The sequence below is a fragment of the Carica papaya genome, chromosome 1, assembly GCF_054855325.1.
Source record: "Carica papaya isolate Zhongbai chromosome 1, ASM5485532v1, whole genome shotgun sequence".
Classification (NCBI taxonomy): domain Eukaryota; kingdom Viridiplantae; phylum Streptophyta; class Magnoliopsida; order Brassicales; family Caricaceae; genus Carica; species Carica papaya.
This window is the reverse complement of record NC_142309.1, coordinates 21293809-21317500: the sequence shown is the minus strand read 5'-3', so window position 1 is coordinate 21317500 and position 23692 is coordinate 21293809. Positions and strand designations below refer to the sequence as shown.

The window sequence follows — 23692 nt, the reverse complement described above, 5'->3', positions numbered from 1 at the left end:
CGGTCAAGGACCATGCAGCCATCGGCAAGGCCATGATATACAGCACTACTGGTCAATACGACGGCAAAGATTTTTCAGAAATAGAGATCGCAGTCCTCCGTGCCACCGGCCACGATAATGGCCCGATCGACGATAAACGTATGCACGAGATTCTCTTTCTGGTTTCCAACAGTCCCTCGCCGGCTGCCTCCGTCGCATTTCTCGCCGAACAGCTCTCTCGCCGGCTCGCCAAGACCAAAGACCCGCTAGTCGCCCTCAAGACTCTTCTGCTTATTCATCGTCTCCTCCGCGGCGGCAACCGCTGCTTCGAGCAGCAGATCCGCAGCGCTCATGTCTCTGGCCATCTCCAAATCATCACCTACCATCAAAATCTTGATGATGATCATCATCTCCTTGTTGCTTTCCTCCAAAAGTATTCAGCTTATCTGGAACAGCGAGTGGGTTGGCTCATCAATCAAGCCGGGAAGCTCGAACCAGCTGCTGCTCCTTCTGCTGATCTCATCCCTCAAACTCAATTCAGATCATCCCACGATCATAACAACTACATCAACATGGTCTTCCGGAGATTACCCAAGTGCCAAGAATTCTTAGAAACCGTCTTGAACTGTTCGACGCCAATATTATCATTTACTTCCTTGCCTTTCCACCAGAACTCGGCGGCGCAAGCGGCCATGAGCAACACCTTGAAGGAGAGTTTCCAAGTCTACGTGACGTTTTACGAAGGCGTCACGGCTTTACTTAATATGTTCTTCGACCTGACAAGGCCCGCCAAGGCTTTAGCCTGTGAGATTCTCAAGAAAGCCGCTCGACAAACCCAACAACTTGACGAGTTTTACCAGAGATGCAGAAAGGTTGTCCATAACAAAAGTTTGGATTACCCCTCGCTACAAGTCATCTCCATGGATCATGTTCTGGCATTAGAGCATTGCTCTAATATTCCTCCGGCACCTGCCACCATACTTTCCGATCACCAGCTTCACTACTCAACAACTAATAAATTCCCAGGTAGCGTAAATATCATTCCCGATGATATAAATAACGCGAGTTATGATTCCAGTACTGGTTTGGATTTTAGTTTCTCGTCTACTGCTACTCTTTTTCCGTGTACGCTGGATACCAAGATTAGCATGGTGTGGGTTGTGTTCGAAGATGATGATGATGATAATCATCAGAAGGGATTATTGCATCCTCCCCACGAAAATGGTGAGTGAAGTAGCATCAATGATCCATCATTATGAATACTTGTCCTTTTGTTTAAAGAATTCAATGAATGCTTACAGAATTATTACTCATCATGATGATCATAGTCGGGATTGTGAATACTTAATTCAGAGGATTTACATGAGCCTCTTTAAAATTAACTAGACTTTTAGTTGGTATTTGCAATTTAATATTATATATATATATTTTTAGCATAACTATTTCAATAATTAAATAGGATATATATTAATAGTGTAATTAATAATACAATAATATTCTAAAATAGGATGTATAATCTAACTCAGTTTCTACCATCATAAAAATATACGGAAGTGTATATAAAAGAATTCATCTTTTTTTTTTTTGTTGATTAGTTAATTTGATGAAGTATAAATTTTATAATTTGTATAACTGTAATTTGAAAGAAACTAGGAAGGGGCACCAGTGATAAATATATATATATATATATATATATATAATAAGGAGTATGATCTTGTTGGAAGGATTAATCAGTGGGACAATCTCATATTCACAACTGAGAGAATAGTTGTGGTTGTGGTTATAAGTAAAAATAGGTGAGTGTGAGTTACAATTACAAGGGTATGAGGAATGCAGATAACTGTAATTGATTTATTTTAATTCTTTTTAAAAAAATTTATGTAGTAAACGTTTCAAATGTAAATGTAATTGATTCATTTTATTTTTTATTATTTAAAATGAAGAATCATATTTATAAAAATTTTCACTCTTCTATACTCATACGTAAAGTATGTATTTACTATAAATACTTTATTATTTTATATTATTGTATGTATTGTTAATTTAAATTAAGATGAAGATGGTAGTTAAATAAGTTTGTAAAATTAAAAAACAAGAATATAAAAAATTAGAAATGAAGTGTTTATTTTTGTCCCACATTTAACAATTTAATAAGTATTCTCAATCCAGAACCAAACGAGGATTTGAATTAAATATGTTAATATTTTAATTTTGGTTTATATTTTTTTTCTTCAAATTTTAAGTTTTAATCTTATATTTTTTTTAAAAAAAAAAATTAATATTGCTTAATTTTGATTAATTTCAATTTATATTTGTTGGATTTGGAAACATATCAAAATAGATTCGTTTTTTAATTCTCTACTACTTAGATTGAGTATCTTATCAATTATTATTTCGATTAAACTAAGATAAGTAATAACTAAAAATAAAAACATTAAAACAAAATGCTTTTAAAGTTGATTATAAGTATGAAAAGAAATTTCAAACACAATTCAATTTAGATATAAACAATACAAACTAAAAAGAGCTTAATGATTTATTAATCAAATTACTTTTTTCTTTTACAAATATTTATAATAAAATCTTATCCCATCTCGGACTTTTGAAGGAAAGCGTGTTGATCCAAAATGTCTAATCAGTTCTTGACGTGCAACTGAAAAGATATATTGGTTGAATTTGATGGATTGGATATTGTAATTAACGTTGAGAGAATTTGATTTTGCAATTCCACTTAATAAATATGATTGCTTATAATTAATTACACATATTAAATTAATTAAAACAGAAAAGAGAAAATATGATAGATAAATGTAGATGATAATACAGATGTTATAATTAAGATTAGAGTAAATTATTAAATTAATTCATAAATTTTGGTTATAAAATTAGTTGTTAATTTTCTTGTTACAATTTAATCTTTTAATATATATATATTTTTTAAATAATTAATTCTTTTTTATTTTTAATAAACAATTTAAAATAATTAAGACATATACTTGTACGCTTTAAAAAGTAATTTAAAAATTATTTTCAATGATTAATTAAATTAATAACAATAAAATTATATTTAGTATCTTTATTATCTTAATTAATTAGTAAATTATGTTTTTTTTTTTATGCTAGAAAAGGAAAATCATAACAGAGTGTACCAAGTATTTCTTTTGAGTTATTTTCTAAAAATTATATAAATATAAATTAATTATATTATATTTTTAATTATGAAATAAAAAAGCTGATATTTAAAAAAGTAATTTTAACAAAAGGAAAAAATATATTAATACCAAACTATACATAATAAGACTCAAATTTTAAGATTAGAAGCATAATTTGCACTTGAGATTACATAAGGTAAGTCAATAATGGCTACTATTAGAAATGTTTGATGAGTCGTCCATATCTGAAAACTGGAAATCTAGCTCCGGCGGCCAATAGTACTGTACTAACTGATCATGATGGTGATGGCGGTGATCATGGTGATCTGAGATGGGTTGGGGAATTGGTGGACTAGTAATAACAGTAGTAGATGATGAAGAAGGAGCTACAGTGGGAATGGGATCAGAAGGGTCAAGGGCGAGTTTCAGACCAGCAATCAGAAACCTTTGATGGGCTAAGCCGTACGGACTGTTCCTGTGAATATCCTCATCACAATCCTTACACACTAATTTCCTGTCTTCCAAACAGAAAATATACCCTTTCTTCTCCTGCAAACATTTTATGTTTCCATCCATATATGTTATATGCCATACCATATATATATAACCCATTGTCTATATTGAACAAAATTTTATAAATAACCCAATTCTAAATAAAATTTTACCAAGAAAATAATGGGTCTTACGTAATTGTGTGTGTGTATATATATATATATTATAAGTAAGGTAATTAGAATATTACCGGGCAAACGTCGCATGGAGGAAGTTGATGGGGTTGATTAAGGAGCGAGAGACGGTGATGTCTCTGGGAAAGCTTGTTGGCTGTATGGATTTTCTGGTCACATCCCCTGCAAATAACTGCTTCATCCGCACAGCACAGAATCCCCCCCTCCGCCTTCCCGCACGCCTCGCATTGTATCTTCATTATATTCTTCCTTTCTATGTATATATATATATATATATATATATTTTTATCTATAAATATCTCTTCCCTGCCCTCCTCTGTATATAACACTATGACTTATACATATGTAGAGGGCTAATGAAGAAAAATTAGAGAAATACTGAAATATCTCAGCCACCACCGGCACTGCCTGCAAATACATCAACTTGATCTATAAATGCATGTCATGTGTCTTGTTCTTTTTTATCTCAATTAACTTCGTAGCATGCATACATAGAAGATATAGGCTGTTGCCGTTGACACTAAGCCGAGTATATAATAATAACTACTGACACCTACATTCATCAACTCTTTCACTCTTCTATTAATATTATTACATTTTCTATTCATATATAATAATTGAATTGTAAGTCAGATTTTAAAATTTGAATTTTTTATAGTGAGATTGTGAAATTTTTTCTTTCATAATTTAAATTGTTGTCTTGGCGAAACTTAGGAGATTAATTTATTGATAAATATATGTCACAATATGAGAAATTATTACATTAGTATTTAAATTTAACATTTATTATAATTTAACGATGAAATAATAGAATTAAAAAAATGTATGCACTGTAAAATTAATGGAGAAGTTAATTAATGAAAACAGTGGTAGGTGGGTGTTGCTGTCCGTGTCCTGAAAAAACAAAAAAAAAGTGAGTAGTGTGGGCAAGCAGCATCCGCCATGGACCACCCAAATTGAAGTGGATTGAGATTTGTTTTCTTCTTCCCTTTTGTCAGATAAATGGGCATGTCCAGATCCATCGATGATCCTAGAAACTCACCCATCCATCTTCCTTGTTTTACTTATATATAAAAACGTTATAAATTAAATATTATGAATAAAAATTTAATAAATAAAAAATTTAATTACAAATTTTTATAATATTAAAATAGTGTATCCGAATTTTAGGAATTTTTTTTTTTCTTTTGTCAATGATCAAATATAGAATCACCACGACAAGAATTGGTGATTTCTATGAAGTTAAATTTCAATATGATCTCAAATTGGAAGTCACTTTAATTTCAATCACCCGTTATAAGGTATACATTCAATATTGAAGATGTTTATTTGCAAAAAAAAAAAAAGAGAGAAGGATATCTGACTAGATAAGTGGACCGGTGAAGATCCAAAATTTTAAATAAAATTAAATTGTTCGTGTCGTGGTTGATTAATTTCATGACAAATGATATCGGTAAAATTTTTTAATTGTACGAGACAATACACAAAATTTGAAAAACAAATAAGAAATTCTACTCAGAGCAGAAAAAGCACATATAATATATATATATATATATACATAAATTCTACTAATAAATCTTTAATATATCACTATTTATATGAAAAGTTGAACTACGTATTTTTATATATATTTATTAGAAGATTGAAATACGATGAATGGTTAGGTATCAATTAATATATTTTTACTAATATATATATATATATACACGTATATCCTTAATAAATATCTTTCTTTTTAAGGCCTTTTTGTTTAGAGTCTAATTTATTTCTTAAAAGCCAGTAGCGGTTCACTCCAGCAAATGCCGGCAAAAGACACAACACCTAACGAAACACAACAAATGGAAGCACAATGGGCCTGGCCCAACATCATAAAAGGCCTGAATAAATAACTAGTCCTCTGTCTTCGTCTTGATCTTTCAAGAACCTTTGCCACCTAGAACGTTCTTCATCTCTCTAAAAAATCTTCCTTACACACAATAGAATTTTAAAGAACCTTCTGCACACATCTATAGATCTCTTCTTACGTGTATATATATACACACACATGCAAGCCTATCTTCAAGGCATGTGTCACAGCATTAGTAATCTCCGGTGACGACATTCTCCTCTGTCAGAATATCAAAACAAGCAGACAACACAGCTCAAAACCATCAAGAAGAGAGAAGAAGAATGAAGGGGCGCTCACTTTCCATTTCCAGCCTCCTGCGAGTCCTTCTGCTGGTCTCACCCTTCCTTGTTTCAACCGATGGGTCCTTGTTACCAATCATTGATCGTCCAGGCAGTCTGCTCTCCGATCTTTGGCAGGACAACTTTCCCGATCCATTCCGAGTTCTTGAACAAATCCCACTAGCTCTTGAAAGAGCAGAGAGCAGGGCACTTTCTCCGGCGAGAGTAGACTGGAAAGAGACACCGGAAAGTCATGTGATCATGCTCGATGTGCCGGGATTAAAGAAGGAGGAGCTCAAGATTGAGGTGGATGAAAACAGGGTGCTGAGAGTGTGTGGAGAGAGGAAGAAGGAAGAAGAGAAGAAGGGAGATCAATGGCACAGAGTGGAGAGATCATATGGAAAGTTCTGGCGGCAGTTTAGGCTGCCGGAAAATGTGGACTTGGATTCAGTCAAGGCCAAGCTTGAGAATGGTGTCTTGACCTTGTCATTACCTAAGCTGTCCCCTGACAAGATCAAGGGTCCTAAGGTGGTCAGCATTGCTGGGGGCGAGGATGAACCTGCAAAGCTCAATGTTGAGGATGGCAAAACAAAAAAAGAACTTTGAAATGCTTTTCTCCTCGGAGAAGTTTCTTTGATAATGTAGATGATGAGTCCTTTCTGAGTCATACTATGGTTGTTGAATAAGGGTTTTACTGTATCTTGTGTTTGGTTTTCTTGCCTCCTTTCTATGTAATACCTAATGTATTCCTCCCTGTTTTGTGATATAATGTTATCTCTAAAAACTCTTATGCGAATGCAAGTGTTCTTAAAAAAAATATTTTTATTTTTCTAGAAAGTCTCTCTAACATCTATCCAGTTAAATTTAATGGTAGCAGTGTGTGATTATTTAAGCAGCAAATGAAGCATCTTACAGCTTGAGCTGAGAATTTCATACTCGTAAATTCTTCATTTCAATAGCTTTCTAGTACTTCACCCTCGGCAAACTGCAGGCTTACTGTCATCTTTAACAGGTTTTACTTCTCACTCTAATAAATTAATGGCTTCTGAAAAATAAGAGGAAAAAAAGAGAAAAAATTTGAAGTATGTATTCTCTTCCAAGAAGGTTAAGAAGTTTTTTAGATGTAATCTTCAGTGAGTAATAGTAGAAAATCAAGCTTAATTAGAGTAAGTTCTCTTTTTTTTTTGTGTGGAAATAAGTTAAGAGTAAGTTCTCTTCTCTGCTATAAGTTCTGCTTGCATTCTCACATGACCTTACATCTTCCGCAATGCGCACTGGTGACTCGAGAGTCCATCCCCTCCAAACTGCAGGAAACAGAAATAAAACAATTTAGATATCCCAATATTAGCATATCGTTTTCTACAATGGAGAGTATATTTAGTATGAAAGCTTGACCTTACATCGACATGATGCAACTGGGTTTTGTTTTCTCAAAATGTTATTAAAAATAGAATTAAATATTTTTTAATGAAAAATTATATATTTTAATAATTAAATAGTATTTATATATTTATAATAATACAATTAACTTTTTTTAAAAAATAAATATGAATTTTTTAACAAATACACACAGAAGTGCAATTCATCTCATATTCATATCATTATAGAGAATAGTAAAAATACCAACCATCTAGTTAAGGATGGTTAGTGAAATTATATTTAAATTATCAAAGAGTAAAAGCCATACCTTTTTATTACCTGAACTAACCATTACAAAAGGAGATCTTCCCAAGGAAGTCTTAAAAATGCTAGCCCAGACAAAGTCACTAAACTCAGCTTGTCGTTATCTGGCTTCTCCATGGTTAAGGTACAATTTCAAGGCCAAGCTTGAGGATGGTGTGTTGACTTCGTCCTTAGTTAAGCTGTCCCCTGACAGGATCAAGGGTCCTAAGGTGGTCAGCATTGCTGGAGTAGAGAAGGACCTGCAAAACTTAATGTCAGTAATGGCAAAACAAAACATGAACTTTGGAATGCCTTTCTCCTAGGAAGTTGTCTTTCCTATGTAGATGATGAGACCTTTCTGAGTCATACTATGATAGCGAGAATAAGGGTTTTACTGCATCTTGTGTTTGGTTTTGTGGAGTTTTTTTGGTGTAATGTCTGATGTCTTTCCCCAAATTTTATGATGTAATGTCTTCTGCCTAAAAAAAAATCCAATTCTGCATAAATGCAGGCCTGCTCTTATCTTCAACAAATTTTACATATTTACTTTCTTCCCTATAATAACTTTCATTTTGAATCTCCAATAATTCCAGATCTAAAAGCTTCAGAAATCAAACAAAGAAAGAAAAGGAAAAAAAAAACTGTGAAAGCAATCTTCACTAAAGAAGTTTTCGGATGTTGCCCTCAGTAAGAAGTAGTAGAAAATCAAGCTAAAGAAGAGCAGGTAACTTCTTTCGTGTGCTATCCATTATCTAACCTGTTAATCATCGATGGGAAAAATTATCATCAAAATGTTAATTCTGTCAACAGATGATCAAATAAGAACTGCTTGCATTCTTACCTGATAATATAAAATCTGGTCCAGCAGGATATCTTCTTCAATGCACAATTACTTCGGGAGTGGTTGAGAAATCCATTTCTCAAAGCTGCAGGAATAAAACAGCATTTAATTAGCGTATGGCTTTCCATGATGGAGACTATATTCAGTATGAAAGGTTAAACAGGGTTAAGAGATTTCTATAGCTTCGTCGAAAATAACAATGATATTTCTTCCTTTGAGATTCTGGTTAGGATCAGAATGCAGTAGTTGATTAAGTGTTCCATTTCCCTGCATTAATTTTCTAGCTGAAGTTTATTCGAGAATCTACAACTTTATTTGTTAAGAAAAATAGTACGTAAAAAAGAAATGCTATCTGGACCTGAGCTTATGAAACTCAAAGGAAGCAATCTGTATTTGACTTTTATTGCAAAAGAAAAAATTGTTTCCTGTACCCTCAACACAAGCCTATCTGGAACGGTCAATTAGCTATTCAATTTGATTAAAAACAGGTTAAGAGACAATCACTTCAAGCTAAGTAACCATGTGTTTTCTTCAGAAAGCTTGAACTGCAAACAAAGTGGTCAATTTTGGGTTGCAATTGAGGGAGAGGGCATGTGAGAGCTTATGATCAAGTTCATGGTCAAAAATTGGGTTCGGGGAAAGATGGGGTTTCTTATTTCATCTCATTCCAAATAGCTTTGGTTGAAAGGAACCAATAGGAAAGGAAAACCAGAAAGATTCCATCTGTTTCATTGCCAAAGGTAATAAAGCATAAGATAGCTTTTAATTCTGCTATTTTGTACGATCTGGCAGCTTGCCAGTTTCGTTCCCTTTTCTTGATGACAACTTAGCTTGTCCATACTCTTCCATTGTAATGATCTAATAAATAAGGGACCTTGAGGAAAATAATTATCACATCACAGTGGAAAGAGTATTTCCTATTTTACACAATGTTTCATGAATGTTTAAGCAGTGAACCTAAGGTTCAAAAATTTCGGCCAAGTCCAGCTACAATCAGCAGGTTAGTTTATTAACAGTGAGATCAAGGTCAATTTTATCAACAGGTAAAATAAGAATTGTAAACTAAATAATCAATTAAACGATGTAGCAAAAAATGGCATACAAAAATTTATGCTGAATACCCGCTCATGCAGAGATCAAAACTAGACATATGCTTTCCTTTTATTTTTAATTCGAGTGAAGCTTTAATTTATCCATAGAACATTAATTAAAAAAAATAAAAGCACGGAGTTGGTTGCTTCTGTTCCAAGAACGAAACAACAATCTCAGTGAAGCCTATATCAGATTCGAGCAAATCAGAGGGCTCTTACCACAGTTGAAAGGAAGTGTTTTCCAAGGAACAGGCCTCAAATGGTCTTAACTATGAAGAAGACACGTTCCTTCTTTTCCTTCAGGTTGGTTAAACATTGCGATAGCCCATAGCAACCAGGTATTCATATCTTAAGCCTGATGCGGGACCGGCAAACAAGCAAAAGGAGTTAAAATTGAACTTCAAAGTCAATTTTATCCAAGGTCATGTATATATCCTCGGTTCTAGGATGCGATTTATCTACAGAATAGAACTGATGGACTTGGTTATCAACCTCAATCCAACTACAACCTGGTATTTTAGGAGTATCCCGCTCCTTTAATATCTTCCTGACTTTACGTACCTGATCCCACTTTCCTAACTCTCCATACAAATTTGCCAACATCGTACCATAACCCCCATTATTTGGATCTAATTCAATAAGTTTTTGAATAGCAAATTCTGCTAAATCTGCACGACCATATTTTTTACATCCATTAAGCAATGAACCCCAAACAACCTCATCGGGTTCAATCTTCATTGTTCTAACAACATCCAGTGCTTCCTTAAACCGGCCTGCTCTACAAAGAAGATCTACTAAGCATCCATAGTGCTCAATTCTGGCTTGAATCCCATACTTCTTAGTCATCAAGTCAAAATAAGTAATACCTTTTTCTATCAATCCTCCATGGGTACATGCGTTCAACAGACCAATAAAGGTGATATAATCTGGTCTTACATCACATTCTTCCAACTGCATCATTTCCTCAAACACACTAATAGCCCACTCACTTTGGCCATGTAGTGCGAAACAATTGATCATAGAATTCCAAGATGTCAAGCTTTTCTTGGGAATAATCTCAAAGACTATTCTTGCCTCTTTCAAGTTTCCACATTTGCCATACATATCGACCATAGCATTGGAGATAAATGAATCCAGACCAAAACTTTTCCTATAAACGTAAGCATGGATCTCTTTACCCAGCTGAAGCATGCCCGTGTGGCCACAAGCAGAGAGAGTACACACAATGGTTACTTGATTAGGTCGATTCAGGTGATGTTGTCTTCCTTCAAATATCATTCTCCTGAAAAGAGAAATTGCTTCAGGAAACATCCCATTCTGAGTACACCCTGCAATAATGGCGTTCCAAGATGGAACATCTTTATCAGGCATTTCTTCAAATAGAGATAAAGCATCTCCAAGCTCCCCGGCTCTCGCATAACCCGAAACCATGGCAGTCCAGGACACAACATTCCTCTCAGACATTTCATCAAACAGTTCCCTGGCAATCCCGATATGAGAACCGGACCTGGAATATGAATCAACAAGAGCCGTTTGCACAACGGGGTATTGGCAAAAACCGGATTTGACTATGGCAGCGTGCACCAGTTTCGTCCCGTAAGGAACCGAGACCTGAGGTGTGGACTTCAGAACGTGAGGGTATATGAACTGATTAGGCGCAGGGCGTCCTCGACGGACCATGTGGCGGTAAAAAGCAAAGGCGGAAGTGGGATCAGACTGAGATGCATAAGCAGTGAGCATGGCAGTGTACAGGTAGATATTGGGGTGGTGAAGATGATTGAAGATGAAGCGAGCATAAGCAAGGTCGGGGAGTTTGAGGGTGCAGAAGCGGAGGAGCTTGAAGACGTAGAATTGAGAATTGGAGTGACCAAGAGTGACGAGGAAGGATTGAAGTTGCTTGAGATGATTGAGGTGATTGCATCTTGAGAGTATATCCAGTACTTGTTCGTTCAGATTCTGCTGGTTTGTACCAGCAACAGCGAGCATCATTCAAATATTTTAGCGAGCTCCTCGGCAGTTTCGTTTTTTAGCTGTACTGCCTAAAACAGTACAGACTGAGGAAGAAGACAAAAGAAGAGAAAGAGTTTATTTAAACAACGACGATAAGGAAAGGTGCCATTTTTAGTAAAATGAAGGAAACGTAGAGAAGGAAGAGAAGCGAAGGAGATAAATAGCGTCCATAAAGAAAGGAAGAGACGGCGTTTGCTTCCATATTTCCTCCTACAAACACTCTCTGCTTCTGCTTTCTCTTTTTCCTAATATAAAATATAGGAGGAAGGAGAATCAAATCACGTGCAACTGCGTTCATTCGATATACATACATATATATATATATATATATCACTTGCTTCTGCAGATCCCGAGTCCTCACCTTTCTCTTTTTCCAAAGTTTTACTCTCTGGTTCAATTGAATTTCTTTTCTACATGTCTCGAATTAGACTGTGGCGATGGCGGGAGCAGGTCGCCTCACGCTCTTCCTCCCTGCTGCCTCAATCCCAACCTGCGCGGTTTGCGCAGGTGTCCCCCATTTCCACACACCTCAACCACCTCAAGAACCTGGCCTGGCCCCGTCGGAGGGAGACGTTGATTGGAGTACAGGAGCGTTACAAGTGGGAGCACGGAGGCGGTGGTGGTGGAGGCGGCGGCGACGATGATTATCATCATAATCAGACGCCTACTCGAAAGATCAGGGCGGAGGCTAACTGCCCTCGCTGCTCTAAACACATGGATCTCCTCTTCTCCAACTGTCATTTCCCTTCCACTCTCTCCCCTCCGGTTGACGTCAATCATCTTAAGAGGAACAACGGTATTGGCAACACAGGCAAGTCAAACGACTATCAGGCCGTCAATTTCTGCCCCAATTGCAAGACCGCCTACTACTTCCGCCCTCACAATATTGCGCCTCTGCAAGGCAGCTTTGTCGAGATAGGCCGGCTAGGTAATATCAACAATAAATCCAACAACAAGCTCAAGAACACCAATGGCGGAGATCATTCACTCAATAACAACTCAATCGCTAGTTCTAATCACGCTGCTACTCGTAAGAATAAATCGTTTTGGGATACTATGAGGTTGTACGCAGAGGAAATGATTGATGAATGGCCACCTGCACCGCCGACTGGGAATGGCATCGCGGTGCACACTCCGCCAGGGCCTCCCTTTGCCCCTGGGGTCAACGTGATTCGGGCCACTGATGGGTCATCCAGTGGAGTTGGTAATGCTGGGTGGGGTGGCTCCAATTTGGGCAAGGATTTGCCTACGCCAAAGGAGATTTGCAAAGCTCTGGACAAATTCGTGATTGGCCAAAGACGAGCTAAAAAGGTCCTGTATTTCTTCCGCTTTTTGAGCTTTCTACTAGGCATTATGTTGCAGGTCTTCCTATTTGAGCTTTCTTCTCAGACGTAGAAAATGATCAACACATTGTTGTTGCAGGTGCTTTCAGTAGCTGTTTATAACCATTATAAGAGAATATACCAGGTCTCCCTGCAGAATGGGTTAGTTTCTGGTTACCTACATCTTCAAATCTGCACTTAGTTGCACCACTTATCTTCTTGAATTAATGCACAACTAGGGTAATTGACAGATCTGTTCTTACCTTTTTCCCACTTTAGGATTCTCTTTTATTGTCATTAGAGAAAACTGAGGTGGTGAATTTTAATACTAGGTCAGGAGAAGAAGCAGGGAGCTCAAAAACAGTAAATAATGATGATAATGTAGAATTAGAAAAGAGCAATGTGCTCTTAATGGGACCAACTGGCTCAGGTGTGAATCTGCATTTCTATTCGGTATGTCTGCATATTTTTGTTCCAGGATTGCTAATTCATGTGTTATCAACAGGGAAGACTTTGCTTGCAAAAACTCTAGCTCGATTTGTGAACGTGCCTTTTGTCATTGCTGATGCAACTTCTTTGACACAGGCAAGTATATTGACATCGATTTACAATATTAAATGTGAAAAGGAAGAAAAGAAAAGGGAAAATTTATTATCAATAAACCTGCTCAATATATGTGGGTGCTGTAACCAAATCTCCTAACTAAAAACTGTAAAGAAAACTTGCTTGTGCTTACGTGATTCTCTTGGTGTCTTCTGCTTATTGTAATCATATATTAATGAGAAAAGGAAATTTGGCTGTATTCCAGATTGCATATAAACATCTTCTTGATTAATTTTATTATTGCACAATAGAGATATATGCGCCAGTTTTGCTTTAGTGATTCCAAAATTCAAATAGCCGCGGTATGAACCATATCTATATAAAGGTTGATCAAATGCTGCTTTTTGCAGGCTGGTTATGTTGGGGAGGATGTAGAATCAATATTGTATAAACTACTCACGGTATACTTCTAATTTTGCATGTTCAGGTTTAACAACTGAATGTATACTCTCTTATTTCTGTTATCAAATTGTATTATTTAAATGGCTTAGCATGAAATTTTTTGAACAAGGCATTGTGTATGTCATGTATGATGTTTATAATTAGTTGAATGATTGTCATGCCCAAAAAAAGTTTATTTTGTTTTGTTGGTTTTATGTTCAATTATTTGCAATATTTTTACCCCTCTTGAGCGCTTTGCAATGTGGGCAGAAACCTTGCTCATAGATTGTGACTTTTCGGCTAAATAGAAGAGAAAAAAGAGAGAGATATTTGAATGGCAAATTTGAGTTTTAAATTCCTGCTGCGCTCTTCCTTCTGGAGAGCTGTTTATATAGGCAAGAGGGCACGCTCTTCTGTTAGGCATGTCCTTTGGTTACAACAGAAATGAAACAGAAATGGAAACAAGAATTTTATGCCGTTGCTGAAGTACAAAACTAACCCCTTCCCTCACACTTGTTTCCTATTTTTCCCTTCTTCCTTTGGTACACCTTCAATGGCTTCCTCATAGAAACCTGCAGCTGTGATTTTTGGGCAAGCAGGGACTCTATAAGGTTATATGGGCAACTTGCAAAACTCATTTGCATGGCCTTTGAATAGCCGCCAATTGAACTAATAATTGCCCGATCAGCTGATTTAGATTGTGTGTTAAAATTCAGGAGAAAAAGAGTTTTTGATGGATGAAAAGAATCCAAATTTAATTCTATGCAATAATTGAACAATATATCTAGTTATTAGTTTTTCTCCGAAAGGAAAATGTTACTTGTGGATCCATTCTAATGGTTGAAGTTAACCTTGCCATTTACTCATATTGACGATATATCCCTGCATGCTCATGCTTAACACTTGAACTTTCAGAACTTGATTTCTATTTTTATCTTCATGCAAAATCTTGTAGCTTATCAACAAGATCACAGCTTTTCTTTTGCATTATGGCTGTTAGGTAGCTGAGTTCAATGTACAAGCAGCTCAACAGGGGATGGTTTACATTGATGAAGTTGATAAGATAACTAAAAAGGTCCTTTAATATTTTCTGCACATCCATAATTCTGATTTAATTTCTGGCTGCTGTTCAGCTTTTTCCTTGGTTTTGCAGGCTGAAAGTTTAAACATTAGCCGAGATGTTTCTGGGGAGGGTGTTCAACAGGCATTATTGAAAATGCTTGAAGGAACTGTGAGTTAAATATTTTTTCTCATTACTTATCCACACATCTAAATTTGTGGGCATCAAATTTCTTTACTGAATCCTTAAGGATGCTGCTTCTATTAATTATGCTCCGTACAAGTAGTTAAAATTAAGAGTTAGAGCAACATGGAAGGAACTACTAGTTGATGTTCCTGTGTTATTAGTTTATTTATGCACATCTAATGTGGCAGCATCAAAATTCTTCGTTGAATTCTTGAGGATGCTGCTTCTAGAAATTTTACTCATGTACAAGTTTCAAATTAAGAGTCATAGCAACGTAGAAACATTGACAACTTTTTGGTCTTTGTATTATTCACCTATACTATTGTTGGTGAATTTTCATTTAAGAGGCAAAATACTGCTCATAGAGCTATTAGTGTAATTCTTGCTTGTCACTTTTAAGATTGAAGATTCTTGTTGTTTGTCCAGATAGTGAATGTTCCTGAAAAGGGGGCAAGAAAGCATCCTCGGGGTGAACATATACAGGTATGAAATGCTTAATGGCTAGTATCCTTTATATTTTTATGATGATTTTGAATATATGATCATGTCTGAAAAAAAATTATCTGATGGGTATGAACTAGAATGCATGGCTTTAACTTAGATGCTCTTCATTTCCTTTTGCATGTCCCCGGGTGTGGAAGCTGATGGAAGTAAAGTTCTCTTTTTTAAACGAGTTTCTTGACTAGCACTAACCCATTTCCCTTTGGACACCTGTGTATACTTGTTGAGTCTCAGGTTTTAGTCATTTTTTAGGATGTGCAAAAAATTTTTACTGACTGAATGCCCTTGTGGTTGGTAATGATCTTGTGTTGTATCCTTCGGAAGATAAAAAATCCGTTACAAAGACATTCATACAAGACTTGAACATTATCTCAACAATATCTTCTTCAATGTAATTATGTCAAAATCAAGATGTCTGCATTTGTTCTTAAAGAAGTATGTGCTAGCATTCCTACTTTTTAATGCAAAACAAGGTGAATGCCACTAGTAATTTTTGTTAGTGGAATAAAGAAGTTGGTCAATGTAGATGACAATTTTATTGGTGAAATGAAAATTGTCTTCTTGCAAAACTGTAACCAGCCAAGGAGAAATAATACTTTATCTCTTCTGTTATGCAGAATTGTAAAGATGAAATCTGTGTGTGCATGCCTGCATGATAACTTCTGATTGGTTTTAGGACCATGAGATCTTGACATGAGAGATGGTTTACTTGTTATGCACTTGTTCGGTTGTGTTGTACTTTTTCTTCATCAATGAAGAAGATGAAAAGTTATTCTCTTGTAAGCAATATAGAGATTACAAGCAGTTTTTTTCTCTTCTTTTATACAATGGTGATAGTAGAAGGAGTACTGCATGGTGGAGGCATAGATCATGGCGGAACTATTGGCATTTTGGAAGTGAGCAATCTATAATTCTATTTCCTCCCCCTTTCCCTTTCTTTGGCTGGGTGATGGATCAGATAAAGGGGAACAGAAGCATTATTTAGCACGAAACAACCTTGTAGATATAAGTCTCACTTGATTTAGTCTAAATATTTCAGTTATAGTCGTTCAGTTTGCAAGTGTTGACATTTGAAATGTTTAAATTATCTATTATCTGACACATTCATGTTACCTAACACTGCTATGAAATTTTTGGGCAGTTGATCAGTTTGATTCTTTTTTCTAGGTAACTATATCTTGCTAATATATCTCTGAATATGCTTATTAATACCTGCAGATCGATACAAAAGATATTCTTTTTATATGCGGTGGAGCATTTGTTGACCTTGAGAAAACCATTTCTGAAAGGTAATTCCTTTTGATATCTTTTTTGCTGAAACCTCTGACCAAATATTATTGGCTTGTGCTAAGGGGTTTCAATTGATTGTCTCTAGACGCCAAGATTCTTCAATTGGTTTTGGAGCACCTGTCCGTGCTAACATGAGAGCTGGTGGAGTAACCAGCGCTGCAGTGACGTCATCTCTACTTGAATCAGTAAGATTGAAAGACCTTGAAAACTTCAATTTCCTATGTCTAATTTATTTATACACTCCAAGCGTTCCGCTTTATCAAATTGCTCCTCTCCACCCTGGGAACCTCGAAGTTCTATGGCTTAAGTTTTTAATGAAGATTAACCTGGCAATTTTCAGGTTGAGAGTGGTGATCTTATTGCATACGGCCTTATACCAGAATTTATTGGACGCTTTCCAATACTAGTTAGTTTGTCAGCTCTAACTGAGGACCAGCTTGTTCAGGTGCGACTTAATTTTTTGAACAGATAAAGTAGAAGATACATTTAGTTGCTGAAGATATATTATTACCTGTTCTTGGAAAGTTATTTCTAAAGATATTATACCTATTCTTGGGGACTGATTTCATTTCAACAAACTTGGTGAGATGAAATTCAGCAAAATAAGGCTTTGTGTTTATATATGTTGAAATTACTTTGTTCTTTCAACTTTTTAATTGTCTATGTGATGCAGAATAGAAAGCTCCTAAAATGAACATATTTCAATGATAGAAAATATGAGGCAAAATCAATAAAGAAATATAAATGTTTTAGGAAATTAACTAAAAGGAATTGGAAGGTTTAATGTTCTTTTCTAACTTTTGGAAAATTTTACAACAAAAGAAAATAGGAAGATTTATTTTCTTGTTTCTTAGATTTTCTATTTCCCTAATTCTTTCTATTTCCCTAATTCTTAGATATTACTTTGATCTTTGAGGTCTGAGGTCTCTAAGTTTTATAATTTTCTCAAAGTTTTATCCTCAAGCTCTCTTTGTCCTACATCACTATGCTAATGAGTCTACTTGTCGAGGGAATGCATTTTATTTCCTGTGATACAGACAATTCCAATAATTAGGCTGAAGTCACTGCTCTAAACTGGATGGATCAACTTTTTCTGGTTCTGTGAAGAGGGCTTGAACTCCGGATCATTACTCACTTGGCAGCACTTTATGCCATCTGAGCTAGCTAACTCTGGCCGGTTGGGCCTCACTTGACTTCTCATAAGTTTTTCTTTTACATTTGAGGTTCAAAGATAGTAATCAAACCACTTGATATGCCACACTAGGCATGGTTTTCTTATACATTTGCATATTACATGTTTAGTCCTAAATGGAAGTGATCAACTCTGACTTGGAACAAGAATTTGTAATTTCCAGGACTGAGCTGTGTCTCTTTGTTTTTGACCCAGAAGAAGCTGATAAAATTTTTTGCCTTTACTTTCCTTTCTACAGGTACTTACAGAACCAAAAAACGCACTTGGTAAGCAGTACAAGAAGTTGTTTAGTATGAACAACGTAAGCATTTTCTTCTGCACCTGATAAAACTAGGGGCATTATCCTATGGAATTTGAATTTTCGTAATCATTTTCTTCCAATATTTCAGGTGAAGCTGCATTTTACAGAGAAAGCACTAAGAATGATTGCCAAGAAAGCTACAGTTAAGAATACCGGTGCCAGAGGTTTAAGAGCTATACTGGAAAGTATTCTAACTGAAGCTATGTACGAGGTATTTGAGGATATGAATAATGCATCATTGCATCTGATTCTACTTCTAGCTTTGCTTTTCCATTATATAGCTCCATCATATGCCTCGATAAACTTTATTTCTTGCTTGTATTATTCAGATTCCAGATGTTAAGACAGGAAGTGATAGAGTAGACGCCGTTGTGGTTGATGAGGCATCAGTGGGCTCAGAGGATACCCCTGGGTGTGGCGGGAAAATACTCCGGGGAGATGGGGCATTGGAGCGCTTCCTTGCTGAAAACAAGATGAGTTCAGTGGTATGATTTGCTATATAATATTTGGCATTTTAGATTTGCATATTGTTTTTTGCAGCCCATCTCCTCGCTTCCAAGCATGATAGTATTTAGATGTCCAACCAATGCTAAGAAATGTATTTTTGCTACTAATGAAGCAAACTCTGTTAATGAACATTTTGTCTGAAAAAAGACCCTTGAAATAGAGGGGAAATCTCCAATTTTAATGAAACCATTCTATGACAGTTTAAGAATTTAACATTCCAGTAGAGGCAATTTGTACCTAATTGTTGGCACACCCTTAGAGTTAGTGAATAATACCTTTTGTTTTGGTTAAACTTATGGACTGTTTGCAGCTGTAATGGTGGATCTTACTTAAACATGGCATAAGGTTGTTTTTGGGATAGACAAAATTTTTTGTCCTGGAACACAATTATTGTAAATACTATAAAGCCATAAAGTATAAAATAACAAAAAACCAAGGTCCGGTCACTCGAGCAATAGATGTCTGGTCGAAACTCCAATGAGTGACTGGCGATTGCTGGTTAACAGTGGTAGCAGTGCTAATAGAAAACAGAATAATTTTTTGCTTGTGAGCAAATAGCGTTTCCTTACTAGGAATTAGATTGTGGCAAGCTCCATAGAGAAAGAGCTACTTGCTTGGAGAGCAATTTGTTCTTCTAAGAAACCAGGAAAGATAATATTCTGTTGCGGCAGATCTTTTGGCTAGTTTAGATGAGATAAATAGGTGGGTATCCATGGTTTTGAGGGTAGCCTCCATTGTCTTCCTGATCCCATGGATTTATTCTTTTCCCCTTCTTTTTCTGTGGGCATGGAGGTTCAACAATAAAGTGACATGCATAAAGAGGTTTCTGTTCGCTATATAGAAATATTTTTTGTAGTTTTTATTTTTTAGATTCACTTATGTATATAACATGCAAAATAGTGTTATCGTTTCAAAGTGATATCATTTTCTGTTAGATTATGGGAATGAGTTTGTTTTTGCTTATCTAAGAGTAGTGGTATCATTTCAATGTGATGTACCTCACTCGTGAATCATGACAATCGACTGAGGGATCTCGATCTTTGCAGGAAAATGTTGCATCAGTGAAGGAAGCGTTGCAGGAGGGTGAATCGGAAGATTCATCAAGGGCAATGAGCATGTAACCCAATAACCACCGTAGTCAGTGTTATAATGTGTACAATTTTCTCCATTATTTGTATAAATCACTCATACTTCTGTATTTATTCTTCTGTATAACAGTATAGCTTTAGATTTTAAAGTTCAAGAGATTGAAGGAAATTGACGGAAAGAATACCAAAAGATAACAAAAAAGATCTGTTAAAGTAGCAAATTCAATAAAACAATAAATTCCCGTTTGATGCATTTGGTTTTCAAGTTTATTATGCCATTTTATCATTTTGCTTCTTGCCTTTCTCCCATGGTGCTTTTATGAGGCAAGTGGGTAGATGTATCCGATATAAATCTAAAGGCATGAAAAAATATAGGTTTTGATTTTGGTATTAAGGTTTTTAAAACTTTTTATTTTTATGCCTACATTTATATGTAATAAAAATATTTTTGATAATTGAAAATTAATATATGTGTTTCAAAAGATGAAACCAAAAATATACAAAAAAATTATATAAATATTAGTTGTGATCCTTTAAGCCGTTTTTTTTTTGTTATAAAAAATATTTAGATTTGTAATAAAATATCTATAAAGTTCTTAATACACTTATTATAAAATAGCAGTTGACCCTAATAAAAAAATAATTTAGACATAAAACCATTGAGTTTTTACAAATAATCTTTACTTCTAATATATATTTAAGTAGCCTAAATACACTTTCTAACATATATTTACTTCTAAAATATATTTTTTGTATAACCAAAATAAAACATAAAATTTTCATTGATTATGTCAATATTTTTGTTCTTCGTATGATTAGATCATAAATTATTTAAAACCATTGATATTCTTTGATCCTCTCATTCAAACTGAACTGAAGCATTTAGTTATATCCAATGAAAAAAAAAAGAATGTAGAGAGAAGGAGAATAAACCAAGCGGCAAATATATATATGTATATATATAATGAAATAGCAGAAGAATAGAAAAAAAAAAGAGACAGAGAGGAAGAGAAATGAGTTCAAGCGCGTGAGAAGGGAGGCCGAACTGAGTGAGGATCGAGACCGAGAAAGCGGAGTGAGGGGAGGAGCTTTAGTCGCGTGAGGAGGAGGAGTGAGTGGCAGTCGCGAAGGTGGGATGCGGCAAAAGGGGAGACGTTGCGGGAAGAAGAGGAAGAAGAAAAGGAAAAGAAAGAAGAAGAAGAAGAAGAAAAGAAAGGAAAAAAAAAAGAGGAAGAGAAGAAGGAGAAAAAGACAGAGAAGAATCATGGTCGGGTAGAGAGAGAAAAAGGAGAGGGAGAGAAGAAAAAGGAAGAAGAAGAAAGGAAAAAGAAAGAAGAAGAAGAGGAGTACGGGAAAGGAGGAAGAAAAAAAAAAAAAAAAAAGCTAAGGGAAAAGAGGAAGAAGAAGAAGCAAGGAAAAAGGAAAAAGAAAAGAGAAGAAAAAGAAAAAAAAAAGAGAAGAAAAAAAAATTAAGGAAGAAAAACGAAAGGGTGTCGACCAAATATGATGTTGGTGCGCCGTATGTGACGTGTACTGATTCGATCATTAGTGCCTGACATTTTTGGTAACATGCATATGATGGCGCGCGGTGACTTTAACAACCGGGACTAGGTGTCCCAAGGTAAAATCCGTTCCTAATTTTGCATAATATAATTTTTAAAATTATTCATAATTTAATATATGTGTTTCTATTATAAACGAAAAAAATTATTTAAATGGTATTCGAATTTTCAAGATAACAATAGATCAAGTTAGAAAGAATTCTAAAGCTTTCCTGATCACACCATAGATAAGAATTATATGTATTCTGTATGGAAACATAAATTATATGTTTATATAAATATGTATATATATAATGCATTATGTGTAAATATTTAAATATATGTGTAATATAATATATATAATTAGTATGTCTAACTTATATTTGTGTGTATTTATATAGTGTGTATATATATATATGCTATTACGAATGTGTGTGTGTACATATATAAAAATATACAATGAATGAGATATGAATTGATAAGAACATAATTGATAAGAATATAGCTGAAAAGAACAAATGCGTGAATATATATATATATATCTAGTATGTTGTGTGTGATTGTATATACGTGTGTATATATATCGGTAGAGATTGTGTGTGTGTGAATATAAATATATATTCTGTGTGAGACATGTAATGATGGTATATGTTTATATTATAATATATGTGTGTGTATTAAAATATGTGTACATATGTTACGCATGTAAAATATATAACTAGTGTGTGTACATATGTTATGCATGTAAAATATATAACCAGTGTGTGTACGAGTGAAATTTGGGTACAGTGCACTTGTTGTGTGATCTGGTGCACATATACGACGCACTGTACTTGCTATGTGATCTAATACAGTTGCGCGATGAATTTGAATATCATGTACTTGCTGTGTGATCCGGTACAGGATAACTCATAAAGTAGTTTGAAAAATGTATGGTTCTGATGTGCGTGATGATATCGTATATTGTATGTGTATATATGTTTTATTATGTGTAAAATTGAGATTTTAGGTATGAAATGAATGAATTAGGAATGAGAGACATTTGAAAAGAGTGTAGAGTGTAAGAACCTTGAATACCAACTTGTTTAGTCTGAATCGATGAGAGGATGGTGCGTTTGTGCTTGAAGTTACGTAGGTTTGGTGAACCTGCACATGGATAGAGTTTGAAGCCTAATCCAGACATAGATAGGTATTTGTGAATGTGGGTCACTTAGTAAATGTATATGTTGTGATCATTGTAAAATTTATGTGTGTGTACTATCTATGCGATATGGAGATCTATTTTTCCTCACCTTGATAATGATATAAACGGTATCGCGCGATGAAACCTTAGATGTGACATTCTGAGTGTATTGTGATATTTTGAGTATGAGTGTGATTTGAAAGAAGAATAAGAATTAGGTTAAAAGAGTGAGGATTAAAATGCGTTTCGTGTGATGATTTATTTTGTTGTGTATTTTAATCGAGATACTCTGTTTAATATTTTCTTAATTATAAATATTATTATATTTTATATATTGTGTGAATGTATGTACACAAGTCTCCATTATAAAATCAATTTTCTTACTGAACTCGTAAAACTCACCCCAATTAACTCTCATCCAGGTCAGAATAAGTCAAAAATCAAAGGAATATGACAAAAAAAACTTTATTAATTTTTATTGACCTCGTAGAGTCAAATTACAGCAATCAAGCTCTTAGGAAAAAATATTTAATTTCTTTTAAGATAAGAAAGTAGTTCCTAAAGGGGGAGGGGGGGAGAGGAAATCTCCCAACTGAGAGAAAATTTTTCAGAGTAAGAAACACTTTTCCATTGGGAGCCAATGTCCCGACTAGGAGACAAATTCCCATCCAAGTGGAAACCCAGGGAATCTCACTCATGCTACCACAAAGGTCACCATATCATTGCTGATGGAGAAAGTCGATGTCCATAGTTGCACTGTTAGGTAGTGTTCGTAGATAACTCATGGACCCCCGGTGAGTGTATGCATGAAATCATTGGGGTCAATAAATTTTGCTTAGTCATTGTTCATTATACCAATGAGTTGGATGGTTCCTGTTCGTCTCCAAAGATTCTGGAGGCAGCCAAGTAAGGTGCAATAGCTAATGGCTTTGCTCAAGAATCATATAATC

General features: G+C 35.0%; 5 protein-coding genes across 7 annotated transcripts in view; 3 read left to right on the top strand and 2 right to left on the bottom strand.

Annotated features, from left to right (window-relative positions):
* LOC110818798 (ENTH/ANTH/VHS superfamily protein) overlaps positions 1-1379 on the top strand; it is a 6799-nt gene extending 5420 nt beyond the window's left edge. The window contains exon 2 of the mRNA XM_088221446.1: positions 1-1379. This exon is cut by the window's left edge and continues 99 nt beyond it. Within this exon, the coding sequence (XP_088077572.1) occupies positions 1-1211 (1211 nt within the window). The 3' untranslated portion in view covers positions 1212-1379.
* A 1851-nt stretch (positions 1380-3230) lies between these two features.
* On the bottom strand, positions 3231-4327 carry BBX23 (B-box zinc finger family protein). Its single transcript, XM_022047881.2, has 2 exons — positions 3874-4327; positions 3231-3680 (listed from the first exon to the last, which is right to left on the bottom strand). Exons 1-2 carry the CDS (start codon positions 4054-4056, stop codon positions 3333-3335), a joined length of 531 nt encoding a protein of 176 aa, XP_021903573.1. The 5' UTR covers positions 4057-4327; the 3' UTR covers positions 3231-3332.
* A 1442-nt stretch (positions 4328-5769) lies between these two features.
* On the top strand, positions 5770-6779 carry ATHSP22.0 (HSP20-like chaperones superfamily protein). Its single transcript, XM_022047700.2, has one exon. It carries the CDS (start codon positions 5987-5989, stop codon positions 6587-6589), a length of 603 nt encoding a protein of 200 aa, XP_021903392.1. The 5' UTR covers positions 5770-5986; the 3' UTR covers positions 6590-6779.
* A 271-nt stretch (positions 6780-7050) lies between these two features.
* On the bottom strand, positions 7051-11566 carry LOC110818725 (Pentatricopeptide repeat (PPR) superfamily protein). Of its 3 annotated transcripts, none has more exons than XM_022047690.2 (4): positions 9797-11566; positions 8487-8571; positions 7671-7905; positions 7051-7287 (listed from the first exon to the last, which is right to left on the bottom strand). In XM_022047690.2, the coding sequence occupies exon 1, from the start codon at positions 11564-11566 to the stop codon at positions 9965-9967; it is 1602 nt and encodes a 533-aa protein (XP_021903382.1). In that variant the 3' UTR covers positions 7051-7287; positions 7671-7905; positions 8487-8571; positions 9797-9964. The 3 variants fall into 3 exon arrangements, with proteins under 3 accessions (XP_021903382.1, XP_021903383.1, XP_088077571.1); XM_022047691.2 differs by having other exon boundaries at positions 7682-7905; XM_088221445.1 differs by lacking the exons at positions 7051-7287; positions 7671-7905 and adding an exon at positions 7912-8402.
* A 155-nt stretch (positions 11567-11721) lies between these two features.
* LOC110818724 (ATP-dependent Clp protease) lies at positions 11722-20271 on the top strand. Its single transcript, XM_022047688.2, has 15 exons — positions 11722-12898; positions 13010-13071; positions 13242-13339; positions 13415-13494; positions 13863-13913; positions 14894-14968; positions 15047-15124; positions 15566-15622; positions 16859-16929; positions 17016-17115; positions 17271-17375; positions 18361-18423; positions 18512-18634; positions 18753-18908; positions 19977-20271. The coding sequence occupies exons 1-15, from the start codon at positions 12002-12004 to the stop codon at positions 20049-20051; spliced, it is 2091 nt and encodes a 696-aa protein (XP_021903380.2). The 5' UTR covers positions 11722-12001; the 3' UTR covers positions 20052-20271.
* Positions 20272-23692: the final 3421 nt, after the last annotated feature.